Source organism: Mixophyes fleayi, chromosome 2, assembly GCF_038048845.1.
Source record: "Mixophyes fleayi isolate aMixFle1 chromosome 2, aMixFle1.hap1, whole genome shotgun sequence".
In the NCBI taxonomy this organism is placed as follows: domain Eukaryota; kingdom Metazoa; phylum Chordata; class Amphibia; order Anura; family Limnodynastidae; genus Mixophyes; species Mixophyes fleayi.
Genome location: NC_134403.1, coordinates 86,900,545 through 86,913,527, shown reverse-complemented (window position 1 = coordinate 86,913,527; position 12,983 = coordinate 86,900,545). Strand labels below are relative to the sequence as shown.

At 38.8% G+C, this 12,983-nt stretch overlaps 1 protein-coding gene across 2 annotated transcripts; it reads left to right on the top strand.

The window, feature by feature from the left end:
• The first annotated feature begins 1 nt into the window (after nucleotide 1).
• Nucleotides 2–8,186, top strand: ORMDL2 (ORMDL sphingolipid biosynthesis regulator 2). Of its 2 annotated transcripts, none has more exons than XM_075199539.1 (4): nucleotides 2–108; nucleotides 924–1,098; nucleotides 3,733–3,884; nucleotides 5,635–8,186. In XM_075199539.1, exons 2-4 carry the CDS (start codon nucleotides 925–927, stop codon nucleotides 5,768–5,770), a joined length of 462 nt encoding a protein of 153 aa, XP_075055640.1. In that variant the 5' UTR covers nucleotides 2–108; nucleotide 924; the 3' UTR covers nucleotides 5,771–8,186. The 2 variants fall into 2 exon arrangements, with proteins under 2 accessions (XP_075055640.1, XP_075055641.1); XM_075199540.1 differs by lacking the exon at nucleotides 2–108 and adding an exon at nucleotides 156–272.
• Nucleotides 8,187–12,983: the final 4,797 nt, after the last annotated feature.

Genomic DNA, 12,983 nt, shown 5'->3' with positions numbered 1-12,983 from the left:
CCTTACAGAGGCGGATAGACGTCATCGTGACCCCGCCCACAGTTGTCTGCCTAGCGGAAGTGGCGGCGTTTCCTGGAGACCGGTGTCAGGCGGAGGTCCTAGCGACAGGTGATTGTCACTGACGTGGTCTGCAGGGGATATAGGCATATGTCAGCCGCAATACTTATAATACACAGGGGCTATGAGGAACTTACGCAGGGCTCTAGCTTATAGGGATGCATTTTATTGATGGCGTAGATCCTGCAATATGGCTGCTTCCTGCAGTGCACCCAGTAAGTGGTCGCAGTAAAGACTCCCAGTCATGGCCACACTGGGGATGTGCGCTCTGCGTTGTATGTTCGACCTGTATTATCAGGGCGAGATCATAATTACTAACGCTGCGTTTCATGTTGTGTCTGTACTGAATAGGAGCAGTGTTATAGCTAGCTATATACTTGTATAATAGTTATGTTCATTGTCCTTGTAAAGATTTATAGATACAAAGGTTCCTTTAAACAATAACTCTGATCCCATGACCAGATTGCATGCGTTGTCTATTAACTTCCTCATGAATGTTTATTTTCCATCACATAGGCTCTTTTCAAAAGATGAAGAGTTTAGTCTGGATCTAACCAAAAGAGTCTTTTGGTTAGATCCAGACTAAACTCTTCATGTTTTAAATGGGATGTTTTCCTGTGTAATTGATACTATGCTCAGCATATTACTGCCTGGAGAAGTAGGTTTAGTACTGCACTTTTCAAAAATGTCTAATATGACATACTGCCGGTTGGCGTTGTCATGTTTTCTCTTTAAAGTGATTAATTAATAAAATTGTCCTCTACTGTAAGTGTCAATCTTTATCTTTAAATAGGAAATTATATTTTAGCAAACGGCTTAACATGCCATGTTAACAATAATGATAACAATAATAAATTGTCTTTTAGGATGAATGTTGGGGTGGCGCATAGCGAGGTGAACCCCAACACACGGGTGTTGAACAGCCGAGGAATATGGCTGGCCTACATTATTCTAGTGGGTTTCCTTCACATAATCCTCCTGAGTTTTCCTTTCTTCAGCGTTCCTGTTGTCTGGACCCTGACTAATGTCATTCACAATCTTGTAAGTTGTTCTAACATACTTTTGGTGCTAATTTAATAAGTATAGATAACTATGGAAAAGGTTTGGGAGTAGCTCTCTATCTTTGGACTCTAAAAGTACTGGAATTATGGATGGGAAGTTTACACTGTTATGGCTGACTACAGCTGCATGCTCCCTTCCCCTCTTACATTTTTTTAAGACCAAATATAAACAAATATTGGCATTTATTAACTCCTAAATTGTGTGTAAAGTTTTTGGTTTTTTAAAATTATATCTAGTTTTGTTTCCATTTTTGTGTTATCAATATTTTACGTCTGTTGAAATATTTAACAATGTCAGGACCATATCACCTGACCCTATTTTTAAAATTTGCTCCTTAAATTACTTTCCTCAGAAATACCCTTTTTTCTGTAGTCTACCCTGGTCATGGGTTAGGTATTTGGATAATTTGTACTTTCGTTTGGTAGCTCATTGTTATAAATATACATTTATTTATTTTGTATATTTTACATGGAAAAATTGCCAAAATTTGGAATAAATGTGCTTAGCTGTGGTTTCTAACCTTGTCAGTTTTACACACTTAGTGAAACCCTGCAGTATTATAAATATATATGCTACTTCTTAATTTATAGGGCAAGATAATATTTTCTTTATTCGAGACTGCTAACTAAAGTATGTAGTAAATGTATATAAATTCTGTTTGTTTTTCTTCTACTTCTTCCCCTACTTTTTTAATACAATTTGCAGGTATTTACATCCAATAACAGCTTACATGTCAGTGTTGATATGTACTAATATAAGGCTATAGTCCATACATCCTCTCTGGGTCTTGCATGACCCAGGGATTCTCCATCCTCTATGAATATCCCGCTGATGACCTCACTGAGGTGCCTGGAATAAATGGGGCAGTTATTTGCATGCATAGCATGTTATATTGAATGATGTGCAGGAGCATTCAAATGACTGAGAACTACTAATTATGGTTCCTGGCTGTAAAACGGGAACCAGCACACTGCCTGGGTTACATCAGGCTGCACTGCATGTCTGGGCGTATAGTTACGCACTAAGGGGTTAAAGTGTACCTTGTGGTCTGAAGCAATATTTATGTGAATGCAGTCTATCAATTAACTGAGGCTTGAGGGTTTTTGTTTCTTCTGTTAAGTCACTAGCTCCTAGTGAATTGATGGACTGAATTTTGGTTCAGCCAACAAATTATCTGCCTTAACTCAGCATAGATGACAGGTACACTTTTAAAATTAAATAATATTTTTATTCAGTACGCTTTCTATTTATCTTGTTCAGTCACACATTGCAGTGTATCCGCTGGCTTCAATAAAATGTTTTGTTTACCTAAATGTCTTCGTAATCCAATTCCTAGAACACTCTAAGTATATATCTGTATGTTTTACCCAGTATTGTTTTATTAATGTTTGTTCCCAATTGTAAAGCGCTATGGAATTTGCTGGTGCTATATAAATAAATGTTGATGATGATGAAGTATACCTGTAGCATACACCATTTTTAGACTAAATGCATCCTTGTTATTGTGCAGTACTATTAGTTTATTTTTTTCAGCACTGGCCCTTTGTATGGTTTGACAGATAAGCATTGCCATGATATAAAGAAAATTGGGGTTGCATGTCCAACATAAACCAGAAGGTTTATACACTTTCTAGCACTTATATTTCCTGTCGGTTCTTTGTGTCCTTTGTGTCAGTCCTCTGTCTATGGTCGGCACCTCACAGACCCACTGTCATCGGATTTCAACTGAATATAACACTGTTCAGTCCAAGCATCTAATGCCAGTTAGGTGTTAGACGTACATTCTGCTAGAGTGTATTTTTATCTGCCAAATTATTGGACATGATAGGGGCTACTTTTGCCAAACAGACTCTTTGGGTCTCATTTGGACTTGAGAAGAAAAAACATATTTGCATCTAGATAAATAATAATGTGATGCAAGAGCTCCAAATGCAATAGTTTTTGCATGCAGGGAAATGCTGACACTTTTTGCAAGTGTCGTCCAAATACTGGGCAGTATTATTTTTAATGCTATGATTTACAGTTGAGCTGGGATTCGCCCCTTTTCTGAATCTCAAATCTGTCCACACATTTTAAATTTGCAGCTCAACATAATTTTGCCAAATTGCACTTTCTAGCTTTCCGATTGTGGTTTGTCCTCCGTTTTAAAAAGTACATTTTTATTGCTCGTTGATAATCAAAGTTGTAGATGCTGTCGTAGACTAAAACTCCCTAGACACAGAAATATTAATGGTATCTCTGACAGAATGCAAATATTTCCTCTCAACTACCCCTAGCAGGACATATTTATACTTCAACTTTATGGTGTGCAAGTGATAATTATTGGCTTCATTGATTAGACTAAATCACCATAGCAAATTCTATAACCATGTTCGTTTTAGAAAGGTGTGATAGCATAAGTGTAGAATTATAGTTGATCTTATCAATTTTTTTGATTGGTAAAATATATGTGTTGGACTTTTTCATTTGGAATCATCGCACTTTAGTTTTAGCCACTTCTTGGGATAATTACTGAATGGATGTTTTTGTTTGTTTGCTTTTTTTTATTGCTTTCCCTAGACTCATCTATCACAATAATTATGTTCACCTTTTCTGCATGACTTACCCCTCCAGGTAATGTACCTTTTCCTGCACACTGTAAAAGGTACTCCATTTGAGACCCCTGATCAGGGTAAAGCACGACTCCTCACTCACTGGGAGCAGATGGACTACGGTATCCAGTTCACCTCTTCTCGCAAGTTTCTCACCATAACCCCAATTGTTTTGTAAGTATTTATTTATTGAAAATAGTATCCTATCTCTGATTTTGTATTCCACCAGACAAAAAGGCCCAAGACATAAAAAAAACAAAAAAAAAAAAACACTGATATTGTTATCAGTTGCAAGAAATTGAATTGCACAACTAAAAAAAAAAATGACTTTTTTTTTATGGCACTAATGCGATCCAAGCTGCTATCTCTTCTATCACTTTGGAATGGGTAATAAAGGTTAAGTTGTGCTGTGAAGCTCAAATTAACAATTCTAAGCAATTTAATGTCTTCAATTCAGTTTGATGCTGTATATATTAGTTGCTGAAGAATCAAATGGCCATGCTCCATTTTGTTTTAAACTGTGTGACTCGTGCCAACAGCCATTTAACTATTTGCTGAAAGTTGTAGGATATGTCTTTTGCAAGGACACACAACTTCTCCATTAAAAATGACATGATAAGGTAAGGGTAAGAATTACATTTCATATGCAAAATTTAAGCAAGAACACTTTGTGTTCAGTTGGCCATTTTAAAGGTGTATTTGTAGAGTTGTAGCATCATTAAAGTGATTGGCCTCTTTTGGTCCTATTAGCTTCTCCTGTTACATGAAGTCAGCAGCTGGTTGTGTTTGTAATGTGACACTTAAGAGCCTCAGTATACAACGTAAAAGTTTTAATTTAAAATGGTTTCTGAAAGAGTACATAAGTGAGGTTTAGGAGCACCTGGGTTGGGGTAGATTGGCTACCGATTAACCTGATGTTAATCCACGTCAGCGTTTAGTAAGTGTAGTACGGTGCTGAAATCTCTAGGTCAGGTGTTCCCACCTGTGGTTGCCATAGGCGAGTAACTGCTTTGGATGAAAATTTTAGCTTTATCCTCAGTGTTTCAGAACATTTCAATTTCCTAACTCTCCCAAACGCAATGCGTCACGCTTGACTCCACCCTCTGTTTTTGTTTTTTCTCCCATCCAGTCTCTCTCCCAGTCCTGTTGCTTCCATGTTAGAAATACTGCCAGAATACGCCCCCTTTTCTTATCCAAGATGCTACCAAAACTCTTATTCATTATCTCATCTCCTGCCTTGACTATTGCCACTTGTCTGGCATTCCTCTCAGCCATATATCCACACTTAAGTCCATCCTAAATGCTGCTACAAGACTGATCTTTCCTCTCACTGCTTCACGTTTTCCGAATCACTCTACAAATCTCTACAGTAGCTCTGTGTCCTCCAGGATCCAATTCAAATTACTAAGCCTTACGTACAAAGCCTTCAACACCACCCCATTCATACATCTCCTATTTAAAATACTGGTACCCTCTTACTCCCGCCTACAAAATTTCTCCCATGCTGATTTCCTGCCACATCCGATCAGACTCTCCCAGACTTCAAGTCTTTAAACACTCTTACCCTAATGTGCTTACCCTAATCACACAACTGTACCAATCCCTACTCTGAGCTACACTTCTTCCTCTTGTTGCAGCTGTGCCCTCTTCCAAGTAGTATGTAAACTCTCTTATGAGCAGGGCCCTCTATGCTGTTTGTTTTCCCTGTATATCCCTCTTTTAAATATCACTCGCACACTGTACTGTAGATTCTGCTTTACGAATCTGTTAATAATGATGAGTGGGTTACTTTACTTCCAGACCTCCATCTAAGGTCTGTATTAAGCAAATTTATCTGGAATAAGGAATAGCTTTAATTATTTTTTGATGTTACTGGACATGACTTTTACAAAAAATTATAGTCTATGTTTTTGTTCTCCTGCAGATATATCCTTGCAAGCTTTTACACCAAGTACGATGCTATCCATTTCCTTATCAACACATTATCACTGCTTAGTGTCCTCCTTCCAAAACTCCCTCAGTTCCATGGCGTTAGGATATTTGGGATTAATAAATACTGAAGAGGACATTCTAGTAGGATCTCCACCCGCTGGCCGACGGATGATTCATCTACTGCATGGCAGAACATGTTGGGAAAGTTAATACTCATTATGGTGCTGAAAACACCTGGCTATATAATATTGTGTAAAAATTGAGTGCTTATGCAGATATCTTTCCTAATGCAATGCTCCATGATAAGTGCAGATGGATAATCAGACTATCATATACACTGTTTATCACTGTATCCATTTCTGGACACAACCATTGCTACATTAGAAAAAAAAATAATTGAATTGCTTTAATTTGAATGACAACTAAGATGCTTTCTTATTTGCTGACAAAAGGGAGGAGTTCACACATGCAAAATGACATTTGCTAGTTGTACTCTACAGTGATTAAGGAAAAACCTCCTATACCATGAGTGAAGGTCTAATGCTTCTCCATCCAGTGTCTTTAGTCAGCCAACTACTGTGAACTGTGATGTAATGATTTTATTTTCTATTTTTAATCTATATCAACTTTGAGTTTTCGGCAGCATTCTTTTGCACTGCAGTCTATAAAGTGTTCACCTAAATATTTGAAAGCGGAAGAATTGGAAACAAAATAGGCAATAAACAAACATGATATGACCAAATATTACATGCGTTGATTTAGCTGCTATGATTGTAAATACATTTGTTCAGGTCTAAAACAGGAGAGGAACTGAGTAGAAATTGTAAGAGCCTACTCCTACACCTTCTACTTTTTTTTAAGGGTTCATTCAAACAGACATACTTAACTCGTATAAGATACATTATGCTGAGATTCTCAATAGGTAATGTCCAAACTAAGAATAGGCTGTACGGCGATTACAGAACTGTACAACAGGATAGATCCACCAGACTGACTCGAATGCCTGCCAGCTCCTGATTGGCCACAGCTTTTTTTCAGTAAGAAACTGACTGTCATTTGAGTCTGTAACGTCAGTGGTCTCCAGTACAAATGAGGACTAAGAGCAGCTATATGGGTATAATGGTGGATGTCTCGCAGGAGGGACCATCAATGTACTAGTACGCTTAGGCCATACACTGTAAGGGAGGTCACGTGTGGGGAAAACTCCTTTAATGGTACACACATAGGACCACTGATCCATGCATGAGCTTATTCAAAAGAATGTATAGGAAAATGACAAGTTTTATTCTAATATACACATGATTAACGATGCGTATTCACATACAATCACCTATATTTTTATGTGTGTTTTGGTAGTGGTTTTTTGACTATTCCTATATCGAACACACTTGATATGTTCTGTTTCTCTTTCTTATTGTCAAATATACAACCACACGTAGGTGTTTTAATATATTCATGTATTGAATTGTCCTGATTTTATTCTGTAAATGGCACAGGCTCTTATTTATTTTTATTTTAACCCTATCTACTTCATCTCAGCTATTCCCAACAATGGAATGATTCAGTTTGGAAGAGAGTGGTCTATGAGGTGCACTATAAAATGTAATATGTGAACTGTTGAGCCATGCCATTCCAATTAAAATAGACTGTAAAAGTAACCTGTATATATGTTTGGCAACTGCACCTCTGACTTGTAGAATAAGATAAAACTCATCTATTATTTTGTCTATTTCTTTAGAATAAAGCTAGTCAGACATTCATTGGGTACTAGTCATAGAGCACATACCTTATTATTCTAAAACAAAAAAAAACACACCAGTAAGATGGACCTGGGCCACCAACATGGTGTATAAAGGACATTGCAAACTGATTATCGCATTGCTCCCATACTTGACTGGTACAATAGGAGTATTTACTAGGACCAGCCAAACCCTGGCCTTCCTCTTGCATTCCATTTATGTTGATTGTATAAAAGTTCTAGATAGAGGATAAAAATTTGTGTCCTCTAATCCCGCCAACCCACTTTGTTCTTTTTTCTTACCATGCCTGCTCAGTTTTCTACTTTATAGTGATGTTTTCTATGACTTTAGCAGCTCCTTTTGAACATTATACATGGTCCAGAGATGTTGTTGAAAGAGAGAATGTCTGAGTGTAGGAAAAGGGAGTAAGTATGAACTATATCCCCACAGCTTCTAAATCCCAGCAAGGCAACCTTATATTTAACATTCCAGCCTCAGACAACCAAGAGTTATTGAAGGATGTTGAGCTATGAGTGAAGACAATTCTGTTGCCGGCCATTGCTTTAAAATAAGCACAATATGTGTGCAAGAAGTCCTGCATGCAATGTGTGTTGTGAAAGAATGTTAAACATATGTTGACTTTAGTTTTGCACAGAATGAGTGACACAACTGAAGACCAATGCTTTTACTTTTCCAGTGATCATTACTCCTAGAGCCTGATCTATATGTGTGTGTATATAAATATAATGTATATTTCAGGAATAATGTTCTGCCAGTGTATGCAAATAAATGAAAAATAAAACAGTGTAAGGTATTGTTCATTTTTGCAACAGCATGAACACTGGTATCCGTCTCAAACAGACACACCAATGTTGAAAATCGCAACACAGAATTTAAGATTGGAATTGGGATAGGAACAAATCACACTTGATCTACATTTTTAACCCAAAAAATAAGTACATGCATTTTAATCCAAGTAACTTGTAAATATTCGTGCCTTTGAAACAGATGTGTAATGCACAATTACATCAGTTTTTCTGATTGTCATTACTAAGTGTTAACTGTCTTTGAGCTTTTAAGGCTCACTCAGATCAGATAATTGTGAATGTAAAAAAATCTCTCAAAAGTATTAAAGGCATCGAAATCATTTTGTTCCTTGTTCCTGCACATCTTTGTTGTTCACATGGACTTCAGTTTACACTGGGGGCAGAGACTAGATGTTTTTTTTCTTCGGCTCCGGGGCCAGACTCGTACGATCTAAGCACCTGGTTGGAACTGACAAGGCCTCTAATCCTTACTATATTCCCTATTCCAGACAGAGCAGTGTTGTGTTTTTCCTTTTCTATGTCAGGTGATTGTTTTGAGCTGGTTACCAGACACCTAGAGCAGTAAAATGAATGTGGCTGCACCCTCTGCCATTTGTTTCTGCCTCTCTCCAATTGCCCTAAAACTAAGCAGGTGCGGCTCTCTTGTCCCCATGAACAGCCACTTCCTTCTACCTCAACATGAACAGGGGAGAGGGTGTCCCCTGCTAGTGTGGAGGGATGGAGTGGGAGGGGCAGTATCCAAGTCTTTTTTCGTATAATTCTGGATCAGGCCACTCACTCTGACACAGCTGGGTTTTTTTTTAAGCAGAGCAAGCGAAAAAAGGGCCTCCTAGAGTAATGCTTCCAACCAGAGAGCTGGATACTTCAGCTGGGACTCCTGTCTATGTCATTTTACATAAAAGGTCTTCGCTTATCACAATTTCATCTTAAGTGGTGATGAGAGGCAGGAGTTGATCCCACCCAAGTGTTTCAGTCTCAGAACCCTAGTTGGATACCCCTCTGTGTAAGATGCAATGGATCCACAGAAACATGATGTTTTGGGATATTTATAATATCTAGATACCCCTTCTCCTATTTGGAGGATGGTTTTTGTTATAAGTTTTACTGCAGGAGAGCTTGGGTTTCTTTCTTCCTTCGAAACTTGTGGGACAAGCAACCCTATATCTCTTGACAGTCCTGATTGCAGGCATCAACCCGACTCACGGGAATTTGGGAGGTATATTCCCCATTTACCATGGTGAGCAGGTGCCATGCATGCCCTCAGCAACTGAAGGGTGTTTTTAGGGGAGGGGTGTCACCTAGCACTTCAGAGGAGCTAAAGAATCACCCCAGCGTGGCATAACTATGCCTTTGTTTTGCATAATACATTTCTTCTAATTAACTTCAGAAAAATATATAGAGATATAGAACCTTTTGTGTATAATCAGAACAGATCCTCTTCCCAAGGGCCTTATTAAAGCATACGTGATGGCAGAAGCTGGAACACCTCACGATTGTTTTCACATCGGCCTATGTGTTGGCATCTATGCTCTGCCCATAGTACAAATAGACCGCATAGAGGACATGTCCTCTGCCTCAACTTCGGAACAGGAATGGGCCAAATTTGTTGACTGCAGTTGTGACACTACAACAGGATTCAGACAGGTTGTCTGACTCTTCTTCCCTTTTAGAATAAGGAAGGAGGATCAGCCCAGTGACATCTCTCTCACTAGAGGAGGGACTTTTTAGGATCCTTTTATTTCCAAAGATGCAATGTTACCACCATACCTAAACTAGCTGTGCCAGCAATGCTTTGTCACATTGCCACTCATATGACTTTATTTTCCCACAATCAGACTCTGTCTACCTTGTTTCAGGTAGAATGAAATCCGCCAGCTGGGTTTTTGCAAATAGACTATAGCCCCTACTATACATAAAGAGACCACAGGTTTGTTAAACAATCCCTTTAAGGACCTTACTGATAGGAGTTTGAATGGGCTAAAAGCTATTCTTACCTCCATTGGGTCAGCCATGTAACTACACCAAAGCCTGATGGATCTCACCTAATCGAACTCCCTGTTGCAACTGCCTGGCCAGCTTACGGAGGTTTTGTTTTACTTTGGGATGCAGCATTTGTTACTGAAAATTGCTGGCCAGGGCCTCAGAGAACTCATTGGCCACACAGCATAGTCATGGCCAAAAGTTTTGAGAATTACACAAGTACTGGTTTTCACAAAGTTTGCTGCTTCAGTGTTTTTAGACCTTTTTCGTCAGATGTTGCTATGGTATACTGAAGTAAAATTACAAGCATTTCATGTGTCAAAGGCTTTTATTGACAATCACATTAAGTTAATGCAGAGTCAATATTTGCAGTGTTGATCCTTCTTTTTGAAGACCTCTGCAATTTGCCCTGACATGCTGTCAATTAACTTCTGGGCCACATATTGACTGATTGTAACCAATTCTTGCCTAATCAATGCTTGGAGTATGTCAGAATTGGTGGGTTTGTCCACCCACCTCTTGAGGATTGACCACAAGTTCTCAATGACATTAAAGTCTGGGGAGTTTCCTAGCCAAGGACCCAAAATGTAAATGTTTTGATCCCCCGAGCCATTTAGTTATTACTTTTGCCTTATGGCAAGGTGCTCAATCATGCTGGAAAAGGCATTGGTCGTCACCAAACTGTTCTTAGATGGTTAAGAGAAGTTGCTCTTGGAGGATGTTTTGGTACCATTCTTTATTCATAGATGTGTTCTTATGCAAAATTGTGAGCGGACCCACTCCCTTGGCTGAGAAGCAACCCCACACATGAATGGACTCGGGATGCTTTACTGTTGGCATGACCCAGGACTTGGTCACTTTACTTCTCCGGTCAAGCGTTTTTCCAGATGCCCCAAACAATCAAAGGGGATTCATCAGAAAAAATTACTTTACCCCAGTCCTCAGAAGTCCAATTCCTGTAAATTTTGCAGAATATCAGTCTGTCCCTAATGTTTTGTTGTCCTGGAGAGAAATGACTTCTTTGCTGGCCTTCTTGACACCAGGTCATTCTCCAAAAGTCTTTGCCTCACTGTGCATGCAGATGCACTCACACCTGCCTGCTGCCATTCCTGAGCAAGCTGCCTGGTAGTGCTCAAATCCCACAGCTGAATCAACATTAGGAGACGGTCCTGGCGCTTGCTGGACTTTCTTGGGCCCCTTGATGTCTTCTTCACAACTATTGAACCTCTCTCCTTGAAGTTGTTGGTGATCTGATAAATTGTTGATTTAGGTGCTCTTACTAGCAGCAATAACCTTGCCTGTGAAGCTCTTTTTGTGCAAAGCAATGATGACTGCAAGGAAATACGTGCAGATAACCATGGTTAACAGAGAAAGAACAATGATTTCAAGCACCACCCTCCGTTTAAAGCTTCCAGTCTGTTATTCTAACTCAATCAGCTTGACAGAGCGATCTCCAGCCTTGTCCTCGTCAACACTCTCACCCTGTGTTAACAAGGGAATCACTAATCTTATGTCAGCTGGTCCCTTTGTGGCAGGGCTGAAATGCAGTGGAAATGTTTTTCAGATAAAGTTCATTGTCATGGCAAAGAAGGACTTTGAAATTAATTGCAATTCATCTGATCACTCTTCATGATGTTCTGGAGTATATGCAAATTGCCATCATAAAAACTGAGGCAGCAGACTTTGTGAAAAATAATATTTGTGTCATTCTCAAAACTTTTGGCCATGACTGTATTCTGGTTCAGATTCTGAGCAGTCAATCCCAATAAGTCCCTACAGACTTCTGGGCAACAGGTCACCTGAACAGAAGTTTTACTTACCAGTGAATTTTTTTATTTTATTTTTTAATCTAAAGGGTGACACAGACCGTACTATTCTGGCATGGACATATTCCTGCACATTTTAGTTCTGAGTTTTTGGTGTGCCCTGTTTATGAGTGTTCCTATTTAACAGTTCATATTATTTGATTACACAGTTATTTATGCCTTTCCTATTACAAACTGGTATGCAAAAAATTAGCTTCTTGTCTGGAGGAGGGGGATTATGTTGAGATAGGAGGCACCGTGTTAGTTCTAGCCAAGTGCCTTGGCTCCTCTGTTTGGCACTTAACCCCAGTGTGAGTCTGTGTTGCCCCATGGCTTCAGATATCATAATGTAACAAAGTGCTCATCTGAGAGTCCAAAACATTAGCGATACTTTGCTATATATTCAAATACATTTCTAGTTGTAAAAAAAAAAAAAAGAGAGGTATGACTAATACATATCATCGTCCTCTACAACATAGCAAACTATGGTATCTTACCACTTTCTGTTTGCCAACAGCCTATTATGAATTTTCTAAAGAAAGTATTTCCATTGGTGGCAGAACAAAGACATTAGAAAAATAATCATCTCAATTATAACAGATTATTTAGCATACTTGCAGTCTATAGCTAGGAGGCTCTAAATATGGTTTTACTACAGGAGTAACGCATTCTTATTTACATTGTTGTGTCTCCAATAGCTGTCGTCGGTGGGTACACAACAGACACAATGTTTCTGTAGGTTTAATATACAGTATAATCTCTAATCCCTCCCAAACTGTAAATTAAATGGACATCAGAAATCTGCAAGGAATTATGTGACTGTATAAAGACCAATAGGTCATCACAATCAATACCAAGCACACATATATAAATGACAGGAGTCCATACATATAATCATCTTCACGCTAGGCCCAAACAGAGATACGACCAAGATTATCCAGGCTATTATGGGGTTTATAGAGCCCAAGAAACAAAACCACAACATTGTGC